General features: G+C 40.6%; 1 protein-coding gene across 1 annotated transcript in view; it reads left to right on the top strand.

Annotated features, from left to right (window-relative positions):
• si:dkeyp-14d3.1 (transmembrane protein 132C) overlaps nucleotides 1-25671 on the top strand; it is a 410125-nt gene that overhangs the window by 210309 nt on the left and 174145 nt on the right. The window contains exon 3 of the mRNA XM_036578202.1: nucleotides 3020-3163. Within this exon, the coding sequence (XP_036434095.1) occupies nucleotides 3020-3163 (144 nt within the window). The remainder of the gene's footprint in view (nucleotides 1-3019; nucleotides 3164-25671) is intronic.

Genomic DNA, 25671 nt, shown 5'->3' with positions numbered 1-25671 from the left:
CTCAATCATTTGGTAGAGCACATTTTGAGTCACTATTTATGCCACAAAGTGCCATCTTGACTGTTTGGTAGATATTTTAAAAATTGTGGGGTCAAAAAAACGAAAAAAAAAAAAACACCAATTGTTTTTTTTATTGCCCAAACAAATAAAAAATACAAAAAATAAAATTCCATTGTTTTTTTTTGGTGAGGACATTAAAGCATGCCTTATTACATTTTAGTTGGTTTCTGTTAAGTAAATACAAGCATGTACATTTTGTGTATTAGAATTAGGCTAAAACAATGTTAGCATAGCATGTCTTAAATATAATTAGTTGTTCCTAACAATATATTTAAGTGTGTACTTAATTATGTTTTATCAATGTTGCTGAATGTATTAAGTGACATTTAAATGCATTTCAGTGCATTTTAGTTGCAATATTAAGTAGCATTAAAGTGCACATCCAGTATATATTTATAATATAAAGTGTAATCAGTGATAACTACTTAAACCTACTTAAGTGCAACTTAAGTTGTTTGAATAAAGCACTCAAAGCAAGTCAGTGCTCAATTAGCATTGCTCAATTATAATTTAAATTTAAGGTTATTCCAAAATAATGCATTTAGTATGTATTAAAATAAAACATTAAAAGTATGTACTTTTCATATTAAATATACTTTTAAAAAGTGCAATAAAATGTGTTTTGCTATGCGTTGCAGTGTGATAGGCCTTGCAATATACGGTCATTTTTACATTGTTTATATATTTTTACGCCAGCTGCCCTTTACATTGCATGAGTATTTTATGACATAGAAATGATCCAAAATGGAATTAAATAGAATTAAACTCAGTACTAATATCTATTTTTTTATCCTGTCATCAGCATCAATCAATCATGTGACATTATTTGGCCCATAATAATTAACTTTTCATCAAAACACCCACAGAGACTCATCTGGAGCTGTGATTGGTCAGGATGATCACAGCACTCAGAGAACAGCTCTATGATTGGTCAGAGGCTCATCTGCATATTGCAGCCTTCTCTATGATGACAGCGATAAACAAGTGACGGTGGAGCCGAGCTCAGTAGTTTGTGAGTGAATTAGAGACTCTGACAGCTGGCCTAGTTTTTCAGTTCCAGGCCTCAACAAAATTCCCAGGAACGCCAGCTTTTCTTCTTCTGTTCTCCTCTTTTCAGGCACGTTAAGCAGATTTCGGGTGTCAGCTGTCTAAGAAAGTCCTCAGTCAAGCTTGGGGATGTCGAAACTTTGCTGCTTAGGAAGAACCGCATGTTTGTGCTGGTCTTTAAAAGAAATTCTAAAGGCTGCAGCGCAATGTCTGAAAATTCAAACTATTTTTGAGCTCCTACATGCATTATTCTACTGAATTAGTTCAAAGTGAGAGTTTAAAACTCATTTTAATCAGCTCGGATTTTAGAAAGTTCTTTTGCTTTGAGTGACCTTAAACCTTAAATGTGTTCATTTTATAAAACGAATGATTGAAGATTCCATTTTGTCACTACCAAAACAATCATAAGACTACCAAAACTTCACCAAGTGTTTCAGTAGTGACTGTTTCGGTGGTGACAATTTTAGTTCAGTTTGAGCAGAACTCAAAAACACAGCCAGGACATGACCAACAAACTCAGCTTTGAACAGCTGTACACATAAAAAACATATTGTTTTCAATGAAACACAAAAACAGATCACTTAACTGCAGAAAATCTGTGTTTCAGTAATGATAGTTCTTAATGATTTACATGATTTTCAGACTTTTTAAATTTAAAACAGTGGGATCTAACTGCTCACCATGTGGCCATGAGGGCCGGGGATGCAGCCTCACTTCCTGCTCTAAAATGTACATATTAAAACTCTTTGTGTTTCACTGTTTTGCCGTGAAAAAAACCTTTTTTAATGAAGTTATTCTTGGTAACACTTTACTTGGATGGTCCACCGTTGATGCTTTGTATATCCTTAACTAACATTCAACTAAATATCAGTGAAATGCAACTGAACTTGAAGTTGAGTGTGAAAGATTCTATTAAACCTAATCCTAACCTTACCTTCAACTCTAAACCTAAACCTAGTCCTAAACCTAATCCTGACCTTAATGTTGTTGTTGAACTGAACATCACCAGAAGGTTTGTTAGTAATTTAAGTGTCTGTAGATCATCTACAGGGGACCATCCAAATATAGTGTGACCTTCTTTTTTATTTAAAAATAAACTCATCTAAATAAATCTAACTGTAGAATCTTTACACATAAAAGAAATCAAAAGAGCTTTGAAAAAATAATACACAATACAACAATATATAAATATTATTTTCATAAGTGTAAACATAGGGTTTACAGTTTGGGACAGACCTCCCAATAGAAAGTACCCTATAAATTATACTTTTGTATAAGTCTAGCCAGTTATTATGTATTAATGCCTTGGGTTTAATAGATCATACCATAATCTTAAACATGTAATATGTCAATATCTAAGGTATGAAAACTGTATTTTACTGTGGCAGTTTGAACTAGCAGGAGGTGGTACTGCATCCCTCTCCCTCATGGCCAGTACAGTAAATGTGTCCCAAAGTCTGAAAATCAGTACGAAACATTTAGAATTTTCCACAGTTAAGTAAATTTTTTGTGTTTTAATGAAAAATATGATGATTTTATGTGTGTACAGCTGTTTGCTGGTCATGTACTGCCTACGTTTTGAGTTCTGCTCAAAATGAGCTAAAATTGTCACCACCGAAACAATCAGTACTGAAACATTTGGTAAAGTTTCGTGAGTGTTATTGTTTATTGTTAATGACAAAATTAAATCTTCAATTATTTGTTTTAATAAAATATACATAATTAATGTCTAGAAACACTCAAAAACCAATTGAATGAACGAATGTTATGATGATATGAAACAAAAGGCTGGTTATCAAACAAGCAAATATTACAGTCAAACAAAGAAAACCTACATTTTCATTTTCCTTCTCTCTCTATATCGTGAGTTTTGCTGAATGCTAACTCCTCCCTCTCCTCCGCTTCTTTTCAGGGTGAAGCTGAAGGACGGTGTTGCATTTTTAGGGGCGAGACCCTGTAACCCCACGCTGTGGATGGTCAGTCAGGACGTCCGGACCGAAGGTCATAAGGTGGTGACCCTGCACTGCCGGAGAAAGGAGTCCAGCTATGGGCAGAGGTCAGTTCTCACAAACAGAAAACCCACCTTCCAGTTTCATTCTAAAGCTGAAATTTTTCGAGATCTCAAACTCTTTATTTTTTTGAGTGTAAAAGTTGTTTTTTCTGCTTTTCACAACTTGAAATGTGATGATTTCCTCTGTAAATCAGTTCTCCCGCCTTCCCACCTTTGACCAGGTTATTGTTGCTGTTCACAATTGATATTCAACGGAAAATATGGCTTCACTTTTTCGCAGAATGAGCCAAAGTCCAACAGAGGTCACAATTCATGACCTTTTCAATCACTGTAGTTCTTGCCAAGTTAAAAATTCTCTATTTTGCTTCCCTCCTTCTGCTCGCTTCTGTGCCCTTCTGCCGCTGTAGGTCAGCGGCTCTGTGTTTCGTGGTCATGGCCTAGAATGTGGTTTATTTGGAAGAAGCGCTTGATCCCAGCCGAGTTTAACTCTGTGTGCAGCTCATGTCACGTCAAGTCAATTCAGTTGAGTGTGTATAAATGGCTTTATATAATGGACATTTGCAGAAAGTTGCTAGAAATCTGTTCTGTTGATAAAAATCACTGTTTTAGAAGCAGGGAATGAACCTGCTTTCGAATAAACATGTCTCTTTACTGGGCAAGACCACCCTTTATTTATTTAATTTCAAGTCAGAATGACCACGAGTACAAGTTATTCATTTTTCAGGAGATATTTGTGAGAGGATCAGATATAAGACAATCCACTTGCTTAAGATAGGAGAAAGTGAGTCTTTCCAAAATCGGAGTTCAAAAAATGATTAAAAGCTGAGAAAATGTGCCTCCTAACAACCACCTGGAAGACCTGGGAGACCCCAAAACTGCCCCCATCAGATAAACAGCACTTAAAGCTTTCATCTTTGACAGAGAGGAGAAAATCAAGCTGCTTCAGATCTGAAAACATCCACAGGTGTTTCTGTCCATCCTTCCACTGTGAGAAGATGACTCAGCGCTGTGGGTCTGAAAGGATGTGTAGCTGTCAAGAAGAACCTCACTGAGAAAAGGAGACGGACACATCAAACAAAGAAGCTGAACAATGGACTGACCACCCCAGAGTCCAGACCTCAGCATCACTGAATGTGTTTGATTACTTCAGAAAATGATCAACCAGCTTCTAAGACTGAACTTTGGAGGTGTGTCTGCAGATTTCTTGAGGAGCTGAAAGTGAGTCTCCTGAAAAGAATGGAAGCTGGAATGAAGGTAAAGTGACACAATAAATACTAACAAATCTCATTTTACAGTTTCTAGGTTTTTTTTTCGACTCTGAAAAATGAATAACTTGTACTTAATTGTCGTTTTGAGTGGAAATTAAACCAATGAATGGTTGATTGAAGAGAAAATGATGACGGTGTTAATAATTACATGGTGCTGCACAGTTTACTAATGAACATGCTGGTGGGCTCGTTGACTGGTTCTGATTGTTTGTGAACTTTAGTGCTCAAACAATTTAGTTGCATTCAGTGCCATAATTAATAGAATGTCCTTTCTTCAACCTGCATATTGTCACATTTTTGCATCACAATATCACATCACAATGCATTATTACACCTATTGTAAAAGACTATGCCTAGCATGAGTGAAGAAATCAAAAATGAAGAAACTGACATTTATTTACAAAAAAAAGCACTAAAATGCATCAACAGTATTATGACAGTTACACAAAAAACAGATCCAAGCATACAGAAGCTAGTGTGAGGCTATTAGGTTGGCCAGTTACTTCACCTCCGGGCCAAATTACATGTTAAAAAAGAAGTTAGCACAAACTCTACAGGGAACAAAGTTAAAATTTGTTATTTTCTGTTAAAATATAAAACTTTTGCACCGGCCACATTTATGTTTTACCTTTTTCCCCCAAAAAATTCAGCAATTTAGCAAAGAAACAGTCATTATTTGGTGAAATGTGTTGGGTCTCACTTTATTTGGATAGTCCACTATAGATCATCTATAGATCATCTATAGATCTTCAAATTGTTAACAAACTTTCTGCTGAAATTCTAAACAGTGGTGGGGTTAGGGTTAGGATTTAGACCAGGGTTAGGACCAGAGTGAGGGTAGGGATTAGGTGCCAGAGGCTGTGGTTAAGGTTAGGGTTAGCATTAGAGCCAGGTTTAGAGTTAAAGACAATGATAGTCAATTTAGTAGATATTTAGTTGGAAATAATTTAAAAGTAAATTAAGTATCTATAAAGCATCTGAAGTGGACTATCCAAATTGTTAGGCTACGTTCACATTACCAGGTTGAAGTGGCACAGATCTGATTTTTGGCCCTAATGTGACTCAGACCTGATGTTTTCAGGGCTGTGTGGATGCAAATCTGACCTTTTCAAATCCACCTGAGCCACTTTCATATGTGGTCCTAGGTCAGATACGTATACGATTCGTGGCCATGTGACCTTAATGTGATGCTCAGATTGGAATTCATGTGCTTTTTTCCCACTGCGCGTGTGCCGTAATTCAGGGTTACCATGGCAGCAGCGCCGAACAGGAGTTAAAGCCTGTAAACGGTGGAAAAGCAGCTCATCTCACCTTTTTCTCCTCCGTCTCGCTCTAATAATGAAGCTGAGAGCTGATCAGAGTTAATTATCTTCAGCGAAGCTCGTTCTGCTCGTTAGTTTGTGCTGATGATGCACGTGATTCATTCACGTGACGTTACTGAGTAGGATGTGCTCATGAGGGTCATTTCAGGACGCCGGTTCGTCACATTAATGACAGATTTGAATCACTTACCTAAACGAGTGCGAACCATTGTGTCAGAGAGATCGGATTTGAGCAAAAAATCAGATTTGAGCAACGAGGCTTGTAATGTGAACGTAGCTTTAGTGGATGTGTTAACTTAGAAAATCACAAAATATATTATTTGTTTGGGGCACCCAAACTTTTGCACTCAACTTTATGTGATCCCTGTTCCAGTTTCTCTGCACTGTGCCTCATTCAGAAAGGCTGAAACACTTCTACATTAGTGGGCGGAGCCTAACTGCTGGTGACTGAACACAGTAAATGTGGTAATTCTTTTGACATCACAGTTATTTAAAAAAACTGACATTTTTACAGCTTAGTTTTAATATATGGGCTGTACACGCTGGGAAATGTTCCCAATTTCATAGCCATTGCAAATCTTTTTTTGATTTTCAAACAGTAGTTCTATTGTATAGGTCTGTTAATGAGATGTTCACACAGTAGAGAGTTTGCACGTTGGTGAACCTTGTAATCGCTGCAAGAACTTATTTAGATTTCTTGGCTTCTTGTTAAAATTTTTCGGCCAAAATCAACCCGAAGAAAAGGATCTTGGGATCGTTTTCACTGTGCCTACCTTTTTTTTTTCTAAAGGCAGTTCTGTTAGCAAGGCTGTTCTGACAGGACAAACTAGATTAGAAAGTTGGGAGATGTTTCAGGCCTCAAATTAGTTTCATCTTACCAGCCTCGACTGGGCTGGAGTCAAAAGTGTATTACTTCCATTAGCATATTTCCAGCATGCTTATATTAGCATCATCCTCTGATGTGAGAAAGCCTCAGAAACAGTTTTGGCCATTTTCCTGTCTGTGTTTACTGGCTCTTATTAATCTCATAAATAAGAAACCGCTTGCCTGGATGAGGAGGGAAAAGTCCTTTTTTCGCCGTAATTAAGTGCGGAGCCACAGTCTTTGTGCGCCTTCGTGCTTTTAATCGCGTATTTCCACGGGTCAGGAAATAGCGTTAATGAACCGGGCGCTGCTCTGACAGGTGTAATTTTACGCATTAGAGGCAGATTGTTGGAGGTCACTAAACTGGAAAGATTAAGGCCGACGCCATAAGGCGGCTCGGCTTACGAGCGCGGATATGAAATACACGGGTAAACATATCGCTGAGCCGCTAAACTCCGCGGCTATTCATCGGGAGTGAACCGAGAGGGCCCTTTTCTATTCGCCGGCTCGTTTTCTCACGCGCTGCCTTATTTAATTGGACCTGAATGTTGTTGAAAGCTGTGGCGTTTCTCTTATAGTCTGGCGAATAACAAACTCTCAGTTCATTTGAAAAGGGACCGACCTCAAATTAGCATTTAAAAATTGCGTTCTCTTTAGTTACTGACATGTTTTGTGCCTGGAAACTCATAATTAATGCATAGTTGAAGTGTGAAATGTTTTTAAATACACCCCCATTCAAATGAACCCAACAGCATTCTGTATTACACTGTGAGGCTTAAAGATACACTAGATCTATTAGCGTCGAGATGCTATCATTAAGGGTGAAAATCTCCCTATTGCCTAGGACTAAAGAACAGGAAAAGGAGCTCAATCATTTTCAAGGTTTTTTTTTTTCCTGTGTCTGCTTCCCTGGCGCATCTCCTAGAGCAAAATTAGAGGATCTGATTGAGTTTGCCAGAGGGGCAAACTAGATCAGTGAATTATTGTAAAGCATAAATCCAATGCAGGATATCGTAACTAGCGAGATAAAAGGAGCAGCCTTAAATTTGAAAGACGTCGCCGCTAAATTGGGAGCTTTTCCTGACAGGTGTTTGTGTGTTGGGTAATTATAGCATCTAAGCATTTTTGTCTGATTTCCTAACTCCTAAAATAAACACTGAAAATAACTTTTTCTGCCTTAAGATTGTTGGAAAGGCTGTTTGCTATTCATAAACTCCTACACACGCAGCACCGGGCGAGCGCTGGAAAAATCCTCAGCAAATAAGCGCTTGTAAAAGATTAGCCACACTGCTAATTGCTAGTGTTTCACAACCGTCTCTGCTTATAGTGCGACGATCCCCTCATATGGAGGGCAAAGGAGCTTTTTTCATTAATCAATACTGTATTTTCAATGCAACAGGCATTCAGACATAATCAGTGAACATGGTTTTGTAGCCTACGCTGCTGATTGTAGCACTTGTTAGTGCTAGCACAACAAGTTAGCACAGTTAGCGCCATCAATCAGCAAAGTATTCTAACCTTGCATCTTTAAGCTAATGTTAAAGTTTCAGTCTCAAGGCTATCAAGAGCCTGAGTACATTTATTTGGTCTCCTGTTCTACTCTGGGATGTTATTTCTGTGCCGATTACCCATGTTGGTACTTTTCTCTTTCCTCCTCTGAAAAATTACAGGCTGAATCAGCAGTGGTCCGGTTATTTTAGCCCCCTACAGATGTACACCTCTCATGTATCAGCACTAAATGCTTCCCGAATCGCAAAACGTTGAGAGCTTTTGAAGAGTCCATAACCCCTTACAAGGCCAGGGTCCACCAGCAGGCCCAAAGATGTATTACACACTTTTATAACCTAAGAATAGCTCAAACAGTTTGCATTAAAGTCCCCATAGTTACTGAATAATAAGCCTTAATATGTAATAAGCCTCCTGCGATGGACTGGCGACCTGTCCAGGGCGTATCCTGCCTTCCGCCCAATGACAGCTGGGATAGGCTCCAGCACCCCACCGCGACCCAGAAGGATAAGCGGTTTAGATGATGTATGTATGTATGTATGTAATAAGCCTGGGATTTTAAGGGGTTAAACCATTTACTTGGTCTAGGTCAGGGTCAGAAACTCAAACACCATTTTGTCCTTTCAACAAAAGTCAAACCACCTTTGGAACATTTTATGTCCATCGTAGTGAAGTAACGTTCTACCATCTTGGCTGTAAATGTGTCTCAGTATGTGCTAATGTGCTAGTATAAGCTAAAAAATATAGTAGAAATGAAAACACAGGCTTACTTTTCTCTACTTTAAGCTTTAGCTCAGCTGTAGCTGCTTTTCTCACATCTCTGGCAGGAAACTTTTCACAAAAGTGGAACATTTTTTTTAAATGTCTCTCATGGTTTGATTCTTTACGAGGCTGAAGTTGCTTCTCATTCACCAGCTTCTTGTTCGAATTTTCCCGTTCCACCTTAAATGGTGCCAGAGGCGCCAGAATGTAGCCACGGCACCACTTAAGGTGGAACGGGAGAATTCGAACAGGAAGCTGGCGAATGAGAAGCAACTTCAGCTTCGTGACTTTTTAGTGTTTGTCAGTTTCTCGTTGCAGATTAAACGTATCAGGAAACCAGCTGGAGTGATTATAAATGCAAATAAGTCCATTCGTCTCTGAATTATTAACTCATTTTAAATCTCTCTCATTGCCGTTTCATTAGCTACTAGCTAGGCGAGATTGTTGTCTGTGTTGCTATGGTAACCAGCAGTCTCTGCGCCAACCTTCAGGGTTAAAGGGTGAATTAGCAGTGCTACATTAACTCCAGCGTTTAAGACCATTTATTGTTAAACTGTGTTGAACGATCAGCAGAGCTTTATTTTACTGTAAAGGAGGATTATTTTATTTTTACCTACTAATCTAATTCTGCTGTGGAGCCACAACAGGGCAGTAAAAGAGCTGCATGCAGCCTTGGAGCCGCATTTTATATAAATAAAGTCAATCCAAAAAGCAAGATCCTACAGGATGGATTAATGGCTGAGTATACAGGCACATGGATGTAAAGTACTACTTAATATTCACAAAATCATAACTTTTAGTTCCCTATGATTATATATCCATGCTCATAGAAAATACAACCCACTAGAAACTCACTCATCCTGTGGTCCTTTGGATTTTTTGCCTTTGCAAGAGTTTTATCACTGAGGACTCATGTAAAATTCATTTTTACAGACGTCCCCTGATAAACGAATCAAATGAAATTTTTGATTCCGTAGTTTGTTTTGTGTTCAAAACAGTGCTTGAATGCCTGTTAACTGTAAACTAAGTGTTTAAGCTCCTTTCACACATGCAGTTTTACCCAGGAACTTCACTGTAATTAAACCTGAAGGGGTTGAGTGAGAATGCAAGACGGAGTCAAAATGTCAGTAAAGCTGACACAGCAATTTACCTGCAGGAGACCCCAGAGCATGTCTGGGAAATGACTGAGAGGAATGTATGAACAGAAGCCAGTACGTTACTGGGAAACAAAAAGACCTCTGGCTTACAGAAGACGAAGCTGAACGTTTCTATGATGCCTGTTTTTGGGGGATTTTTTGTTTTCCAATGTTCTCCTTAGTTTATGTTCAGTTTCACCCACTAGTTAGGACTCCCTCAATCACATGATATCAGCAGCAAGAGGAGGGCAAAGGCAAACACAAGGTCCAGGTGAAGCACCAGCCACATCTTTTCAAACTGCCGCTAATACAGTGCCATTGGACAGCTTGAACACACTTGGAGGAGAACACTAACCACCAGTCCTGTCACATCAGCCAACAGATGCCTACGCTGCCTAGCATCGTGCTGAGTGATGGGGGCAGAAGGAAAACCATCCTAGACACCCAGCGAGACTGAGGCCAGTTGCGCTCTCTTGGGCTCTGAGCTGCAGCTCCTCTCACTGAACATGAACTCGCTAAGGTTTCGGTTCTTGCGAAAAGTCCTGTCTCCTCAGCTGAAAGAGAGATTTGGACTGAACTCAGTCAAAAAATGGTGGGGCGTCGCCCCAGTGCTTTGAATGACTGCTCACCCTCATGGTTCTAGCAGCCCGGACTTAAACTATTCACTATAATTATGCGTTCTAGTGCTCTATATAGAGCTCCCGTGTAGTGAATAGTGATTAGGGGGGCCTATTCTGTTCTTCTGCACTCAAGCGCCAGGTACCAATCTCAATTACAACCTTTAATCAGACATGCTCTGCTACTATTACTGCTACTAAAAATAAGTGTAATTTAAATAGTGACTTGAGGTCGCTTTACAAACTACACACACACAGAAATCATCAGAAACAAAGCAGAACGTGACAAAATAAGGGACAGAAGACATGACAAACAAGCAAACGGTAAACATAAATAAAGGGCAGTAATCATACAGTACGGTGACACTCTGAGGGACCCGTCTTTGATCCTGAAATCGAGCTGATGATAATATCAGAGAAGAGACAAAGCCTCGGCTCCCGTCACATGACACGGTGCGCTTAAAACAGTCTGTCATTGATCCGAGAGCAGGAGATCAGGACTAAATAAAGCATGTGTGCTTTAATCCGCCTCCGCTGGGACGGAGCGCTAATCTGTCCAGCTGGCTAACGCTCGTCAGAGAGAGCCAGAAGGAGTGCAGCTGAGCTTTACTGTCTATGATCCACTTCTGCTTTTCATCTCTCTTCTCTTCTCTCTTTATCTCTGTTTTCGCTCCCGCTGTAGATTTCTAAGCCTTTATCTCTCTCTTTCTCTCTCGCTCCCTCTCTCTCTCGCTCTTCTGTACTGCCCACTAGAAACCTCGAGGACACCTAGCTTTTCAAAATGTCTTTAAACAAGCATGTTTACTTTGTCAGCCTCTCATAACTTACTGTATTAAAGGCGAAGGTTTGTTTAGCAGAAAACAATATCGCATGTAAATATTTATGAAAGCTCCAGCTTGGGAAAAAAGCCAGAGGCCACTCATTTGATCTCCTTGTTGTGATGTCAGCACTCATCAGCACTCAAACCACCTTTGAACTAAAAGAGTTTCAATGTGTTAAAAAAAAAACTGACAAATTATTGTTTATAAACCAGCTTTTCATACCAAGCAAGACACTTTGATGAACATGAAGCTGAGTGTTGAGGATAGATAGATAGATAGATAGATAGATAGATAGATAGACAGACAGACAGACAGATAGATAGATAGATAGATAGATAGACAGACAGAAAGACAGACAGACAGACAGATAGGTAGATGGACCCATAGATAGATAGACAGATAGATAGATAGATAGATAGATAGACAGACAGACAGACAGACATACAGACAGACATACAGACAGACATACAGACAGACAGACAGACAGAGAGACAGATAGATGGATAGATAGATAGATAGATAGATAGATAGATAGATAGATAGACAGACAGACAGATAGATAGATGGACCCATAGATAGATAGATAGACAGACAGACAGACAGACAGACTGACAGGCAGACAGATAGATAGATAGATAGATAGATAGATAGATAGATAGATAGAGAGAGACAGATAGATAGACAGACAGATACATAGACAGACAGACAGACAGATAGGTAGATGGACCCATAGATAGATAGATAGATAGACAGACAGACAGACAGACAGGCAGACAGATAGATAGATAGATAGATAGATAGATAGATAGATAGATAGATAGACAGACAGACAGATATATAGACAGACAGAAAGACAGACAGACAGACAGACAGAGTTATTGGGATGGAAGTTGTTGGAAAACGATTAAACATTGTGCTGTTCCTGTCTGTCAGGAAGCAAATGGATCAGTACAGCCTTCTAAAGGAGCCAAACATCTGTAAAGAATTTCCCCCCACAGCCCTGAACTTGACAGTTTGTTCTACATTTCAGCCCAGACTACCTTTTAAATGAGGCACAATACAGAGCAGCCAATCAGATCAGAGGTAATTCACATAAATCAATTCATATAAATCTTCAAAGGCAGAATATCAAAAACAGCCTGTTTATCTGTCAGAGATAAAGAAAAGCTGCAAAACTGTCACATAAAAAATGAAATGTAACTTGAATGTCCGGAGGAGACAAAGTGTCCCCAAACCTTCGGTGGCTCCACTGTAATTTTCTTTCTATTTTTCTTTCTCTGTAATTTCTCCTCTTTTCCACTGCCCTTCTTTTTTTCTCTCCTTTTAGCATGCTACTTTTCACTCATTTTTCCCCTACAGTTACCATCTATCCAATCTCCCCTTTTCCTCATTCCCCCCTTCCCCCAATAATTTCTCCTCCATTCATCCCTGGTGGATGGAGGGATGAGGTGTGTGCGTGGATGAACGACAGGGCAGGTCGATTTACTCTTGCTCTCTCGCTCTTTTCCTTTATTACACTCTCTCTCCCCCTCTCCCCCCTTCTCTCTCTCTCCCTCTCTCTCTCTCTCTCTCTCTCTCTCTCTCTCTCCTTTTTTCCTCAGCGGGGGAAATTTGATTAGGCATTGCTATTACCTGTGGCAGAAACCTCTCACCTGCGTTTATGAGCAGCAGAATACAGGGCAGAGAGAGAGAGAGAGAGAGACAGAGAGAGAGAGAGAGAGAGAGAGAGAGAGAGAGAGAGAGAGAGATTAATTGAAAGAGAACAGCAAAAAAGTGAGACTCAGGAGAAAATGTTGAGGGAAATGCCATCAGAAAAATAGAAATTTAAAAAGGATAAAATACAGAGAGAGAGAGAGAGAGAGAGAGAGAGAGAGAGAGAGACAGTATGTTTGCACCAAGTTATTTCATGTAACTTGTATCTGGATTGTAACCTGATAAGATTTTTAAAGCAGTTACAATAGCAACAATGACGAGTTGAGCGTGTACAGCTCACTGAGTATTAGAGCTTGAATCAAAATGAACCTCATCTCAGTTTCAGTGGTTTGTCAGCTGATGAAAACAGGAAAACGAGTTTGTGCAGTTAATAAAGGAATAAACTTCGTCATACGCAGTAAAAGATCCTCGGTGTCTGCATTTCACCGTTGCTGTCTAATCAGATAATGTTACACTGAATGCAGTTTGTGATTTAAAGTTGCTGCTTCAGCCGCTTTCAGAGGAACAGTTTTAATTTTCTCACTAATAAATGATCAGCGACTAAGACAACGAGTGCTCGGCGGAGAGTAGACGTTCGTTCACTGGTGCCGGTGGTTCCACCTTAAATGGTGCCTGAGCTGCCAGAATGTAACTTTTCCACAGTTCATTTACGTCCTTAGTTTGGACTCCCACATTGTGTTTGGGGTTCTCTAACCATTTGGGACACATCCTCGAATTTCAGTCTTGGCAACTATGACAAAGATAAAGTGACACACTTTTCTGTGGTGAGCTGAAGTGATACGAACTGTCCGAAAGGCAGTAGTGGAACGTGTTTTACCCAGCGGTTACGCACGTCCGTTTCTTGTGAAGAGGGCCTTTTGCTGTGTGGAGCATAATATGCAAATCAGATCAGATACAGCAACCAATCACTTGTGTTGTTCTTTTTGTTTTTCCCATTCAATTTAAAAGAAGCTTGATGCCTCAAAAACCACAATATTTCATTTCCACTCTGACTTTACACAGAAATTATGGCTGGTTATAATAAATATCCTCCTGTATGAGTCACTGTGTTGTTAAAACCGTCATGTAGTGAGACGCTGAATAACAACGAGGCGAAGTAAAGATGAACCGAGCTGGCGCTTTATTCGGACGAGCTCAGGCTGCTGAAGAGGTCAGGTTAAGACCTGAATTGTAGGAGAAGCAATGTGTCTGTTTAGTGGTAGCAATCCAGTGGGCGGAGTCTTCCTATATTTCAGAACAGCAGGAGGAGGAGTGAGAAGTGAACGAAGGCCTCCTGCATGTCAATCTGCTCCATATGTTCATGGTGTGCAGTTCCCTATGGAGTGTTCTTTCAGAAATTGGTTGTGAAGAACCTGCATTGACCTCTAGAAGCAATTCTTGCCTGGAAACGAAGTGGTTTTCATTCACAAGCCGTGAAACACGCCAGCAGTCCCTTTCCATCAGTTTCATCTTTCGGACACAGTTCTGACAAGAATTTCCTGTAGACTGGTATTTTTGCCACTGCTGGTCGATCCTTATGACCGTACACTTCCATACACCTGCAGATTCAGCTACGTCCTTCACATTATGGGCTTTAGCATGCCCAAATGCAATCATTTTTTTGCCAATCATTAACTGTACCACCTCTTCTCAATCTATGAATCCTGTCACACAGCCCACAGGTATTTATAGCCTGATCATCCTTGTGCAACACCGTCCGTAGGACCCTGAAGTTACTACCTCCTTAAACATGCAAGGTGACTAATTTTTTGTCCGGGGAGCTTATATATGTGCATGTGTGTATATATATATATATATATATATGCTTCACCAAAACAACATGAAATTTCACTGTGGGACAATTCTTATGTTTGTGTGCCTGTGTATACAAAACTTGTAGATGTGTAGTACATTTTTGTTAACGGGAGTGTGTGTGTGTGTGTAGAGAGAGTTGCAGTCATTTCAAACATTTGCCCATTTTTTCATCATTTTTCATCATACCAGCTAAACACAACTGAACACTCCTGCTGTTTTTTTACAGTGTGTGCACATATCAACATTATAAATGGTCCAGAATTACTCAGAATCAAATCACATTGCATTCATTTATATTAAGGTTGAGAAGATTTTTTTGCTTCTCCTATAGAGTTAGCATTTCAGAGAGATGATATTTACCCAGCTCTCTCTGCTCTGAAACAGAAATTAAATTGAATGCAGTAAGGCGTAAAGCTGTTGCAACACAGAACATTCCTTTGTCTTTTTTTTTTTGGGTCTAACGCCTCAAACCTTTGAACCCTCTCTCTTACACCAGGTTTACTTCATTCTCTTTCACCTCGCGGCTCTGTTAGGCCTGTGTTATAAAGCCCAGGAGCATTTCCCATTCAAAATTTAACTCCTGGATCACTCACTCAACCCTCATCATCTGCTCTCATTAACGGAAACAGAAACAGCCCTGTGGAGCTTCACCACCGTCTGTTTTAACACTTAAAGTGGAGAGTCATTACTGTCATTGTAGGAGGACTAATGTATCTAGGGCTCAAGTGGAGAATATGGTCTTCTTTTGATTCTCCTCTCAGTGTTTTTTCCTTTTGTGTCTTGGTTTCTCTCAGTGGTTCTTCCTCGTGCTCTTAGGCAGAACACGGCGTTCATTATTTTCATAAATAATCTGAAAAGTTGACTCATCGGCCCATAGTACGTTTTCCCAAGGCATCAGTCCATTTCAAATGATCTTGGGTTCAGAGAAGTCGGCGGCGTTTCTCAACATCTTATATGAATTATACTGTGTCTTAACTTGCATTTGTAAATGCAGTGATAAACAGTGTTCATTGACAAGTATTCCAGAGCCCATGTGGTGATATCCATCACAGAAACATGCTATGTTTTAGTCCAGCACTGTCTGAGGGGTTGAAGGTCGAGAACATTCAGTGGTGGTTTTTGGCCTTTTTCTTTATGCACAGATTTCATCGGATTTCTCCACTTTTGACTCATTGATGTATGTTATTTTTCAAACTGTTGGATTTTTGTGAGGCATTTCTGGCAAAGTGGCCTCGATCCATCATCACTCCTAAAGGACTCGGCCTTTCCTGGATGCTCCTTTTACATCCAAGCATGATTGCATCACCGGTAAAGATGTTTTTTTGACCGTTTCACAGTGTTGCTAGTCTTAAATTGCCCCTGTCCCAACTTTTTTTGGAATATCTTACAGTGAACGTATACATTTACAAAAAACAATGAAGTTGATTAGGTAAAACATTGTATATCTTGTTTTTTCTTCAAATACAGGTCAAAGTAGATTTATAAATCGTTGCTGTTTTTATTTGCATTTTGCCTACTCCCAACGTCTTTGGGAATTGGGTTTGTAAACAAAATCATTCAGAGTGGTTTGGTGTGTCCACCTCTAAAAGCTCCCTCACAGAAAGTTATTACATGAAATGGTTATGAATTCACTGCCTGATGCCTAAGATATTATTTCACAATAGTTTTGAGAAGGTTTTAGCCTAACAGTATTTTTTTAATGGCGAGGAGGTACATGTGGAGTGTTTTAAGGCAAAATAGAGCCCAAAGTACAGATTTTGTTCAGATTTATCACTATTTTTCCATCATACATTACATATAAAAACTCAGAAGACACACATAGGTTCACTGGTGGTTTTGGAGAGTAAATAAAATGGCTATATTTGTGCTGTAGTCATGGTGACCCCTGGTTCCCATCAGCACCACTGTAAAGAAAAAAGAGTCTCTACAATCAACCATTTCACACCAAACCACTCTGAATGACTCTGTTTACATCTCAGGCTTTTATGTAGAACCTGAATGCATTTTTGTCCAGCAAATTCTTCTACCTGTTTCTGTTCCCAGCTCTGATAATCTCTAATAATCTCTAAGATCCGTCTTCATAACCCCGGCCAGTTCTCAGACACTACTGCTGACTCCGCTCGCAGGTCAGAGCTCGGCTTTACTGACCATTTTACTGTGTAATAAAGCACAGCTTGCCCTGCTTCCTGTTAGCGCGTGCTTTAAAAGCCCTGCTGTGATGGAGCGCTCTTTCAGAGGGAGACGAGACATTTTTTATACATCATGTTGAAAATTTCTCATTGTGGGCTCTGGAGTGGTCCTGCTGTTATGAGGCCAGAGAAAGGCACTCTGGGTGATTGGAAACCCTTCGAGAATGTTCACCATAACCTTTAAAGTGCAGTCCAGGCCCCGACCGCAAACATATATACACACTATATGGGAGATTTTTCTTCTTTCCTGACGTGTAAAAATGTGTCTGGGTGGAAGTTTTGAAAAGTGCATTCGGTTTTCTTTATTTATTTATTTTTGTGAAGCACCTCCGTGGAAATGTACTGCACTGAATTTACTCGATTCAAGTGTTTACATAAAATATTACTATATATATATATATACTAGACTTTTTAGGGTGGGGTGCACACAGGAATAGTGCACTTGTGCTTTTGGGACGATCTCCAGTGCTCATTCAAGCATTTTTCCCCATAGGATCTGAATGGTGGAATGGAGAATATCCAAATCTAACTGCCACAAAAGATGGACATCTCTTACACTGCCCCTCATAGTAACATTGTAATATAGCCCCATACATACAAGTACATAGGCTATATATGCACACGTATTAGCAACCACCTGGGACACCATAGCAATGGCTTATCAACACCTTAGCAACCACCTGGGGTGACATATCAATGGCCTAGCAACACCTTAACAACTACCAGAGATACCAAAACAATGCCAAGCAACACCTTAGCCACCACTTGAGGCACAATAGTAGTGCCCTAGCAACACCTTAGCACCACAGCATGGCCTGGCAACACGTTAGCGACCACCTGGGATGACACATCAATGGCCTAGCAAAACCTGAGATTTAATAGCAGTGGCCTAGCAACACCTTAACAACCTCCTCAGATGTCAAAATAATGCCTAACAGCACCTCAGCAGCATGGCCGGAACCACAGCATGGCCTGGCAACACCTTAGCAACCACCTAGGACACCATAGCATGGCCTGGTAACACGTTAGCACCCGACCTGGAATTCCACACAAATGGCCTAGCAATACCGTAGCTACCACCTGGGATACCATAATAATGCCAAGCAACACCTTAGCCACCACCTAGGACAACATAGCATGGCCTGGCAACACATTTGCAACCACCTAGGATGCAGTGGCAATGGCCCAGCAACACCTTAGCAACCACCTAGGACACCATAGCATGGCCTGGCAACACATTTGCAACCACCTAGGATGCAGTGGCAATGGCCCAGCAACACCTTAGCAACCACCTAGGACACCATAGCATGGCCTGGCAACACATTTGCAACTACCTGGGATACCATAGCAACGGCCCAGCAACACCTTAGCAACCACCTGAAATTTACATTTTGAGTTATGTGAATCTCACTCTTCTTCATGTGATTACACAATGCTTTTGATTAGCATAGCAAAAATAATGTAAGTAGAAGGTGAAAGTTTGTGAACTAACTTTGATTTGGCTGGACAATCGCATGGGTATGAAATCCCAGGCGATTGTCCCATGAAAACCCAAAGCTATTGTTATGGTATCCCAGGTGGTTACTAAGGTGTTGCTTGGCCATTGGTAGGGAATTCCAGGAGGTTGATAAAGTGTTCCCAGGCCATTGTTATGGTATCCCAGGTGTTGCTTTGCCATTGCTATGTTATCCTGGGTGGCTGCTGAGGTGTTGAGATATATATGTAATGCAAAACAAGACTGTACACAAAAACTTCTCAGCAAAGTCAAATCATAATCAAATATCTCATCTACATATAAACACAAGTGTGACATGGATTGAGAGCTTCTTCAGCGAATAAGAAATAATTCATATAAAATTGCAGCATGAATTTGTTAGATCCAGTGATAACTCTGACTTCTAAAAGTGTTAAGTACAGTATGAATGGTGTGTAATAATGGACCGGGGTTTAAAAGAATTTCATGATCGCGTCCGGCGCGCTCCACTGGGCGTCCAAGGTGAATTATCTGACCATTAAGGCTGTGATGACCATGACAGGCTAATAGATACAGATGAAGAACGCTGGGAAGCTGCTGAAAAGGTCTGAGTTAACAGCGCCGGTGCGAGCGGAGGGCTTTAAGGACATGCTGAATCGATCCTTTCTTTATTTAATTTGTCCGTGGGCGACGGCGCAAGTCTCTGTTCTGACATTCTTTGTATCCGTCATGTAATAGACTTCACTATAAAGCCATATAATGAGAGCGTCATCTCCGGGCCGCTGTGTTAAATGACCTTAATGTGCCCGAATGCTTCACTGTGTTGATTTACGCAGCACTTTGGGCGCCGGACCGTCCTCCGCTGTAAATCCAGGGAGCCACATTCATCCAGAAACTGCTGGGAATGAAGTAACACTAATAATAGCTGTGCTTTGAATGTGTGAGCATCAGTTGTATGGTTGTAGGATTTGTTTGTGTGGTGCATGCTGGGTATTGTAGTGAGAGAACGCTGATGGACAAAAACATGAAAAGGATAAATAATCGTGAATTCTGGTGAAACGATGAGGCTGAGGGAAGCAATGCTGCACTACGGAATATTACATAACGAAGAACTCTTTAATACTGACCAGTACAGCGGTTTGTGAAGTGACCGATACAGATGGCCTGCCGCTTTTGCTCCGTCACAGTTTGTATGGAAAAGTGCATTAGATGTATGAATGAGTCTGTAAAGTAAATGCTTCAGGCATTGTGAAGTGTGAGTCATACTGAGTGTGTGTGTGTGTGTGTGTGTTTGATTGAGCGCTGTGTGAGCTGGATACGCTGTCATAAGCTTTATGAGTTATTAAGAACATTCTTCATACAGTAATCCAGCAAAGAGTTCATATTCTACATTACAGAGAGAGAGATAGAGAGAGAGAGAGAGACAGACAGACAGACAGACAAAGAGAGAGAGAAAGAGAGTAGAGAGTGAGAAAGAGAGAGAGAGAGAGAAAGAGAGAGTGAGAGAGAGAGAGAAAGACAAAGAGAGAGAGAAAGAGAGTAGAGAGTGAGAAAGAGAGAGAGAGAGACAAAGAGAGAGTAAGAGAGAGAGAGAAAGACAAAGAGAAAGAGAAAGAATAAGAGACAAAAAGAGAGACATAGAAGAGAGTGAGAGAGACAGAGAGCGGAGAGAGAGAAAGACAAAGAGACAGAGAAAGGGCTGAGGGAGAGAGAAGAGAGACCATGAGGAGAGAGAGTGAGAGACAAAAAGAGAGAGACAATAAAAGAGAGAGAGAGGTGAGAGAGAAACAGAGAGCAGAAAAAGATAAAGAGACAGAGAGAGAGAGAGAGAGGAGAGAACGACAGAAAGAGAGAGAGAGAGAAAAGAGAGACAGTGAGGAGGGAGGGAGAGAGAGAGAGGAGAGAGAAAAAAACAAAGACAAAGGACAGAGAGAGAGGGAGAGAGAGGAAAGAACAACAGAAAGAGAGAAAGAAGAGAGACAGTGAGGAGAGAGAGAGAGAGAGAGAGAGGGAGAGAAAGACAGAAAGAGAGAGAGTGAAAGAGAGACAAAAAAGAGAGAGAAATTGACACAAAAAGAGAGTATAGAGAGAAAGACAGAAAGAAAGAGAGAGGGAGAGAGACAAAGAGAGAGAGAGAGAGAGAGAGAGAGAGAGAGAGAGAGAGAGCATTAGTATGTATGCGTGTCTGTTCGGTCCTGCTGTATGTGTATGAGTATTAATGCTGAGATAAAACAAAAGCCTGATTGAAACAGACTGAGTGTGGCATTTTCCAGAGACAGACGGCCGAGCGAGCAAATAAACTGATCTCCTCTTATCTGCTCACCTGAAAGAGCTCAACCTGCTGCTTAAAATGAACCATCACACAGCTCAATCAGAGCGACGCTTCAAAGGCTTCCATCAGGAGTGTGCAGTACGGGGAATGAGGAGCGCTGCGGATCTCCATGCTCCACCAAAACAACATGAAATTTCACTGTGGGACAATTATTATGTTTGTGTGCCTGTGTATACAAAACTGAGTGTAGATGTGTAGTACGTTTTTGTTAACGGGAGTGTGTGTGTGTGTGTGTGTGTGTGTGTGTGTGTGTGTGTGTGTGTGTATGACACACACCCCTCCTGTTTCTCATCATCTTTTCCTTCAGAATCTCTGGGTGCATTCATGTCAAAATCTGATGAGTACAATCAGCTTTATCTGAAACCTGTAGAGAAAACAATCTGTCTATAACCACACCCGGAGAGAGAGAGAGAGAGAGAGAGAGAGGCACTCTCCAGATTATCAGTATAATAATGAGAACAGAATATATCACTGCTGTCAGAACAAAATCTCGTATCTCCAAAACGGTAACTTTACAGAAGAAGGAAAAAACATACTTTACTTTTAATGTAAGTCAATGGAACCAGACGTTTAGGCTGTGTTCACACAGCAGCTAAGTGTCCCAAATCTTTTTCTTCATAAGTGACACAGATGTGTTGTCTGTGTGTCAGTGTCCACTCACCGTCCACTCTATTAGACACTCCTACCTTGTCAGTCCACCTTGTAGATGTAAAGTCAGAGATGATAGCTCATCTGCTGCTGCACTGTTTGTGTTGGTCATCCTCTAGTCCTTCATCAGTGGTCACAGGACGCTGCCCACAGGACGCTGTTGGCTGGAAATTTTTAGTTGGTGGACTATTCTCAGTCCAGCAGTGACACTGAGGTGTTTAAAAACTCCAGCAGCACTGCTGTGTCTGGTCCACTCAGACCAGCGCAACACACACTAACACACCACCACCACGTCAGTGTTACTGCAGTGCTGAGAATGATCCACCACCCACATAGTACCTGCTCTGTGAGGGTCCATGGGGGTCCTGACCACTGAAGAACAGGGTAAAAGGGGGCTAACAAAGTATCAGAGAAACAGATGGACTACAGTCTGTAACTGTAGAACTACAAAGTGCACCTATATAGTAAGTGGAGCTGATAAAATGGACAATGAGTATAGAAACAAGGAGGTGGTCGGAATGCTATGCCTGATCGGTGTATGTGGTACCGAAATCCGATCCGTAGTCTGAACAGATCAGCTCCTAAACTGACCCACATGCGCCAAAGAACAAAGCTTCACATTGCATCACGTGACTCATCCAGAGGTAAACAATCATGCCTGCCAACAAATGCCAGTCGCTCCCGAAGGCTTCAGTATCTTAACCAGCAATTTCTTTGCTCTGGGATTTATTGTGCACATGCTTTGTGGATGCAGATTGATGATTTTTTGTTTTTGCCACTCTCAGCATGGAATTTTTACTTTGAGTCATGACCCAGGAGCACCGGTCTCTTTGCATCATTTTTGTGACCTCTGCAGCCATTTTTGTCCTTTCAGGGAGATACAAGGTTTTGTTCCCACAGACTTTCAGCCTCTGCGAAGTCTTTTTTGCTATTGCCTGAGCCGTATTTTGTTTTAAGACTAGATTTAAACTCTGCCTCTACCTTTGGGATTTGTGAGGCTGCCTTTTCTCCTTTGTCCTGTTTGCTGTTGTTTTTGACTGGGACTATATTGTTGCTGTCCAAAGAAAAACAGGTATCTCCAAAATGGTAACTTTACAGGAGAGGGCAAAAACTTTCTTTACTCTGAATGTAAGTCAATGGAAAGAGATATTTTTCTGAGCAGTGTTGGTGCATTTTTGCTGGTCCATTCATTCTGACATTTTCAATGTAGAGAATTGCCGCCAGACTCAAATGACACAGAAAAGTGAAAATCGCAAAAAAATGACGATGCATGTTTTTCTTTGGACAGTGATGATGCGTTTTGTCTGCTATTAAAACCCACTGCATTCAGAATTCTTTGCTTTTGAACCCAGAAATATCAGAGAGATGCTGAACTTGTGTGAACTGTAACAATGAAATATATTGAAATATGTAGGCATTTATCAATTTAAGTCCCAATTCAAGTCCCATACACTGAACAGAAAGTCATATACATATATGTTTTTTATATTGGCTAGCTAGTCCTACTCCATGGTCACGGGTTATGACTAGCTAGCATATATTACAAGCGTAGTTTGGTGCTGAGGGTGCCTCCCGACTCGTAGAACAAGCTAAACGTAATCCCCTTTAATGGGGTAACGGGGGCACCCCCTCCCCCAACCCGGAATGCGACCGCTCGTAATGGGGACATCCCTCGCCCCCTCACACTCTTTGGCCATTTTATCAGAAACACCTACCCTATAGGTGCTCTTTCCCATCGGTTGCTACAGTTTATTAGCCCCCTTTCTGCTCCACCCTGTAACAGAAAGGACCCTTCACAGGACCACCACTGACCAGATATATATTTTGTGGCCCACCACATGACCACGAGTCTAATTACACACACATGCACATGCAGGAGTGGTAGTTTGAGCGGGAGGGAGGCCACATGGCTGTTCTTCAATCAGAGCGTTTGTGTGTGGATGTTTGGACTGATGTCCTGCAGTAGAACAACAAGTACAGCTTATCATTAAGCTCATTTTCTTTAAATACGCTGCTGATTTGACGAATCAAAGACTTTAATTGCAAATCAATATGTATTTATATAACACAAAGGCCCTGAGTGAGGAGCAGGAGATGGTTAACGCTTCATAACGGTTGTTTTACTGTGCAGTTCTGTATGAAACATGTTACTTTTTGCCTTTATTATGATAGAAAACAACAATATACAGCACTGCGCAGAAGTCAGTCACTACCATTCATTTAACATTCAGTCAAGAAATGCAAAGTTATCCATTTTTTTAGAAGATGTTTCTGAGGAGATTAGATGTAAGATAATCCACTTGCATAGGGAAGTAGGAGGTCAAAGGAAAATAAGTGAAAAAAAAACAAAAAAAAACAGGAGTTTCCAAAACTGAAAAGAGATTTAAAGCTACAGAGAAAATGAGACTCCTAACAAACAGCTGGAAGACCTTGTAGACCACCAGCACTGTCAGACAAACAGCACTTAAAGCTTTCATCTTCGAGAGAGAGGAGAAAATCGAGCTGCTTCAGATCTGAAGTTTCTGTCCATCCTTCCACTGTGAGATGACAATGGCTCTGAAAGGATGTTGTAACGTCCAGGCAGCCTGCTGGGCCTCCTCTGACTGCTAGGAGGTGCCAAAGAGCCAGGATTTAGTAATAAGGGCTGATCAGTAGCGGCCGTGGGCACCATAATTAAAGGGGAACTCACACGCTGCTCGGCACTCAGTCTTGAGTTCATGTTGCCACTTGCACATTGCTCTGACTCAGCTGGTAGCCTCGGTATCTGTCTCAAGTTTCGAGTCTTTGCTTTCCTCAAGTTGTTCTCCAGTGTAAATATTCCAAAAAAACTTTTGAGTCTTTCTCACTCTCCAAGTTTAGGGAGAGGCGAGGGTCTGATTATAGAAGGGAGTTTTTTTGGGTTCAGGTTTGGGGAGCTCTCAGTTTGGGTCATCCTTTGAAGTCTTCAGTTAGCATTGCAGTTATCCCCTTTGTGTTGCATAGCACATTAGCCTGGCAACGCAGGGATTGAGGGTTCAATCTCCCCTGTGACCTGTTACCTCCCTTGTTTACTGTGTTACTGTGTGTTGATTCATTCCTTGTTTTGCTTATTTTCCCAGTTCCTAGCCCCTTTCATTTCTTTCTGAGTTGCACCTTTCTTCTGACTCTTAGTTGGGTGTTTGTCCAGTAGTGCTCCTGACTACTAACATAAGGGTTGTGATTTCGGTCCTCACTGAGGGCAAATCCCCTGGCATATTACAGAGGTGTAGCCGTCAAGAAGCCTCACTGAGAAAAGAAGACAGAAGCATCAAACAAAGAAGCTGCTCATGTTAACAGAACAATGGACTGACCACCCCAGAGTCCAGACCTCAACATCTAAGACTGAGATTTCTTTGAGAAACTGAAAGTGAGTCTCCTGAAAAGAATGGAAGCTGTAATGAAGGCAGAGAGTGGACACATTGTTAACCCTCTATTGCATGAATTATTATGTAAACATGACAAAAATGTTTTAATGTGTTTTTGTTATTTAAAATTGCTTAAGTAATGTAAATATTTGATTTTAAGTGGGGTACTTGTTAGATTGTTGCCATATGGCAACAATATGCAATTGTAGCACAGCACCATAAAATCTAAAAAAAACGAAATCTATTTCTTCTCTAAAAACATCCTTTTAGTGAAAACAAGACCAATCATATCCAACTTATACTTAGTAAAATGTACGACCTAATATTTACAAATATTGGAAATGAGTACAATTTCAATTGGTATTTGGAATGTATAGTAATAAAGACATCATTATAAAGAATTCCTGGTCATGTGATGTCATAAAGTATTTGTACTTTTAAAGTAAAAGACCCTTTTTCCACAATTAAATAGGAAAACGCAGATTTTATATTACAGATTTTTAGTAAAATTGAGATAAAGTAGTTGTTGCCATGTGGCAACACCATGCAATAGAGGGTTCAATCCAGTAAATTCAGGAAATATTAAATTGAGTATGTAAACAATAATTGTGCATTAGAATGTGCAGAAGTGTGTTCTCTGTAGAGGATGTGAACCTTTCAGTCAAAAAGTCATATTAATGTTTAATCTGGGTGTTATAACTGTTTACATGCACCAGATAAACTG

The sequence above is a fragment of the Colossoma macropomum genome, unplaced genomic scaffold (genome assembly GCF_904425465.1).
Source record: "Colossoma macropomum unplaced genomic scaffold, Colossoma_macropomum, whole genome shotgun sequence".
NCBI classification, from domain to species: domain Eukaryota; kingdom Metazoa; phylum Chordata; class Actinopteri; order Characiformes; family Serrasalmidae; genus Colossoma; species Colossoma macropomum.
This window is presented reverse-complemented; position numbering and strand designations above follow the sequence as displayed.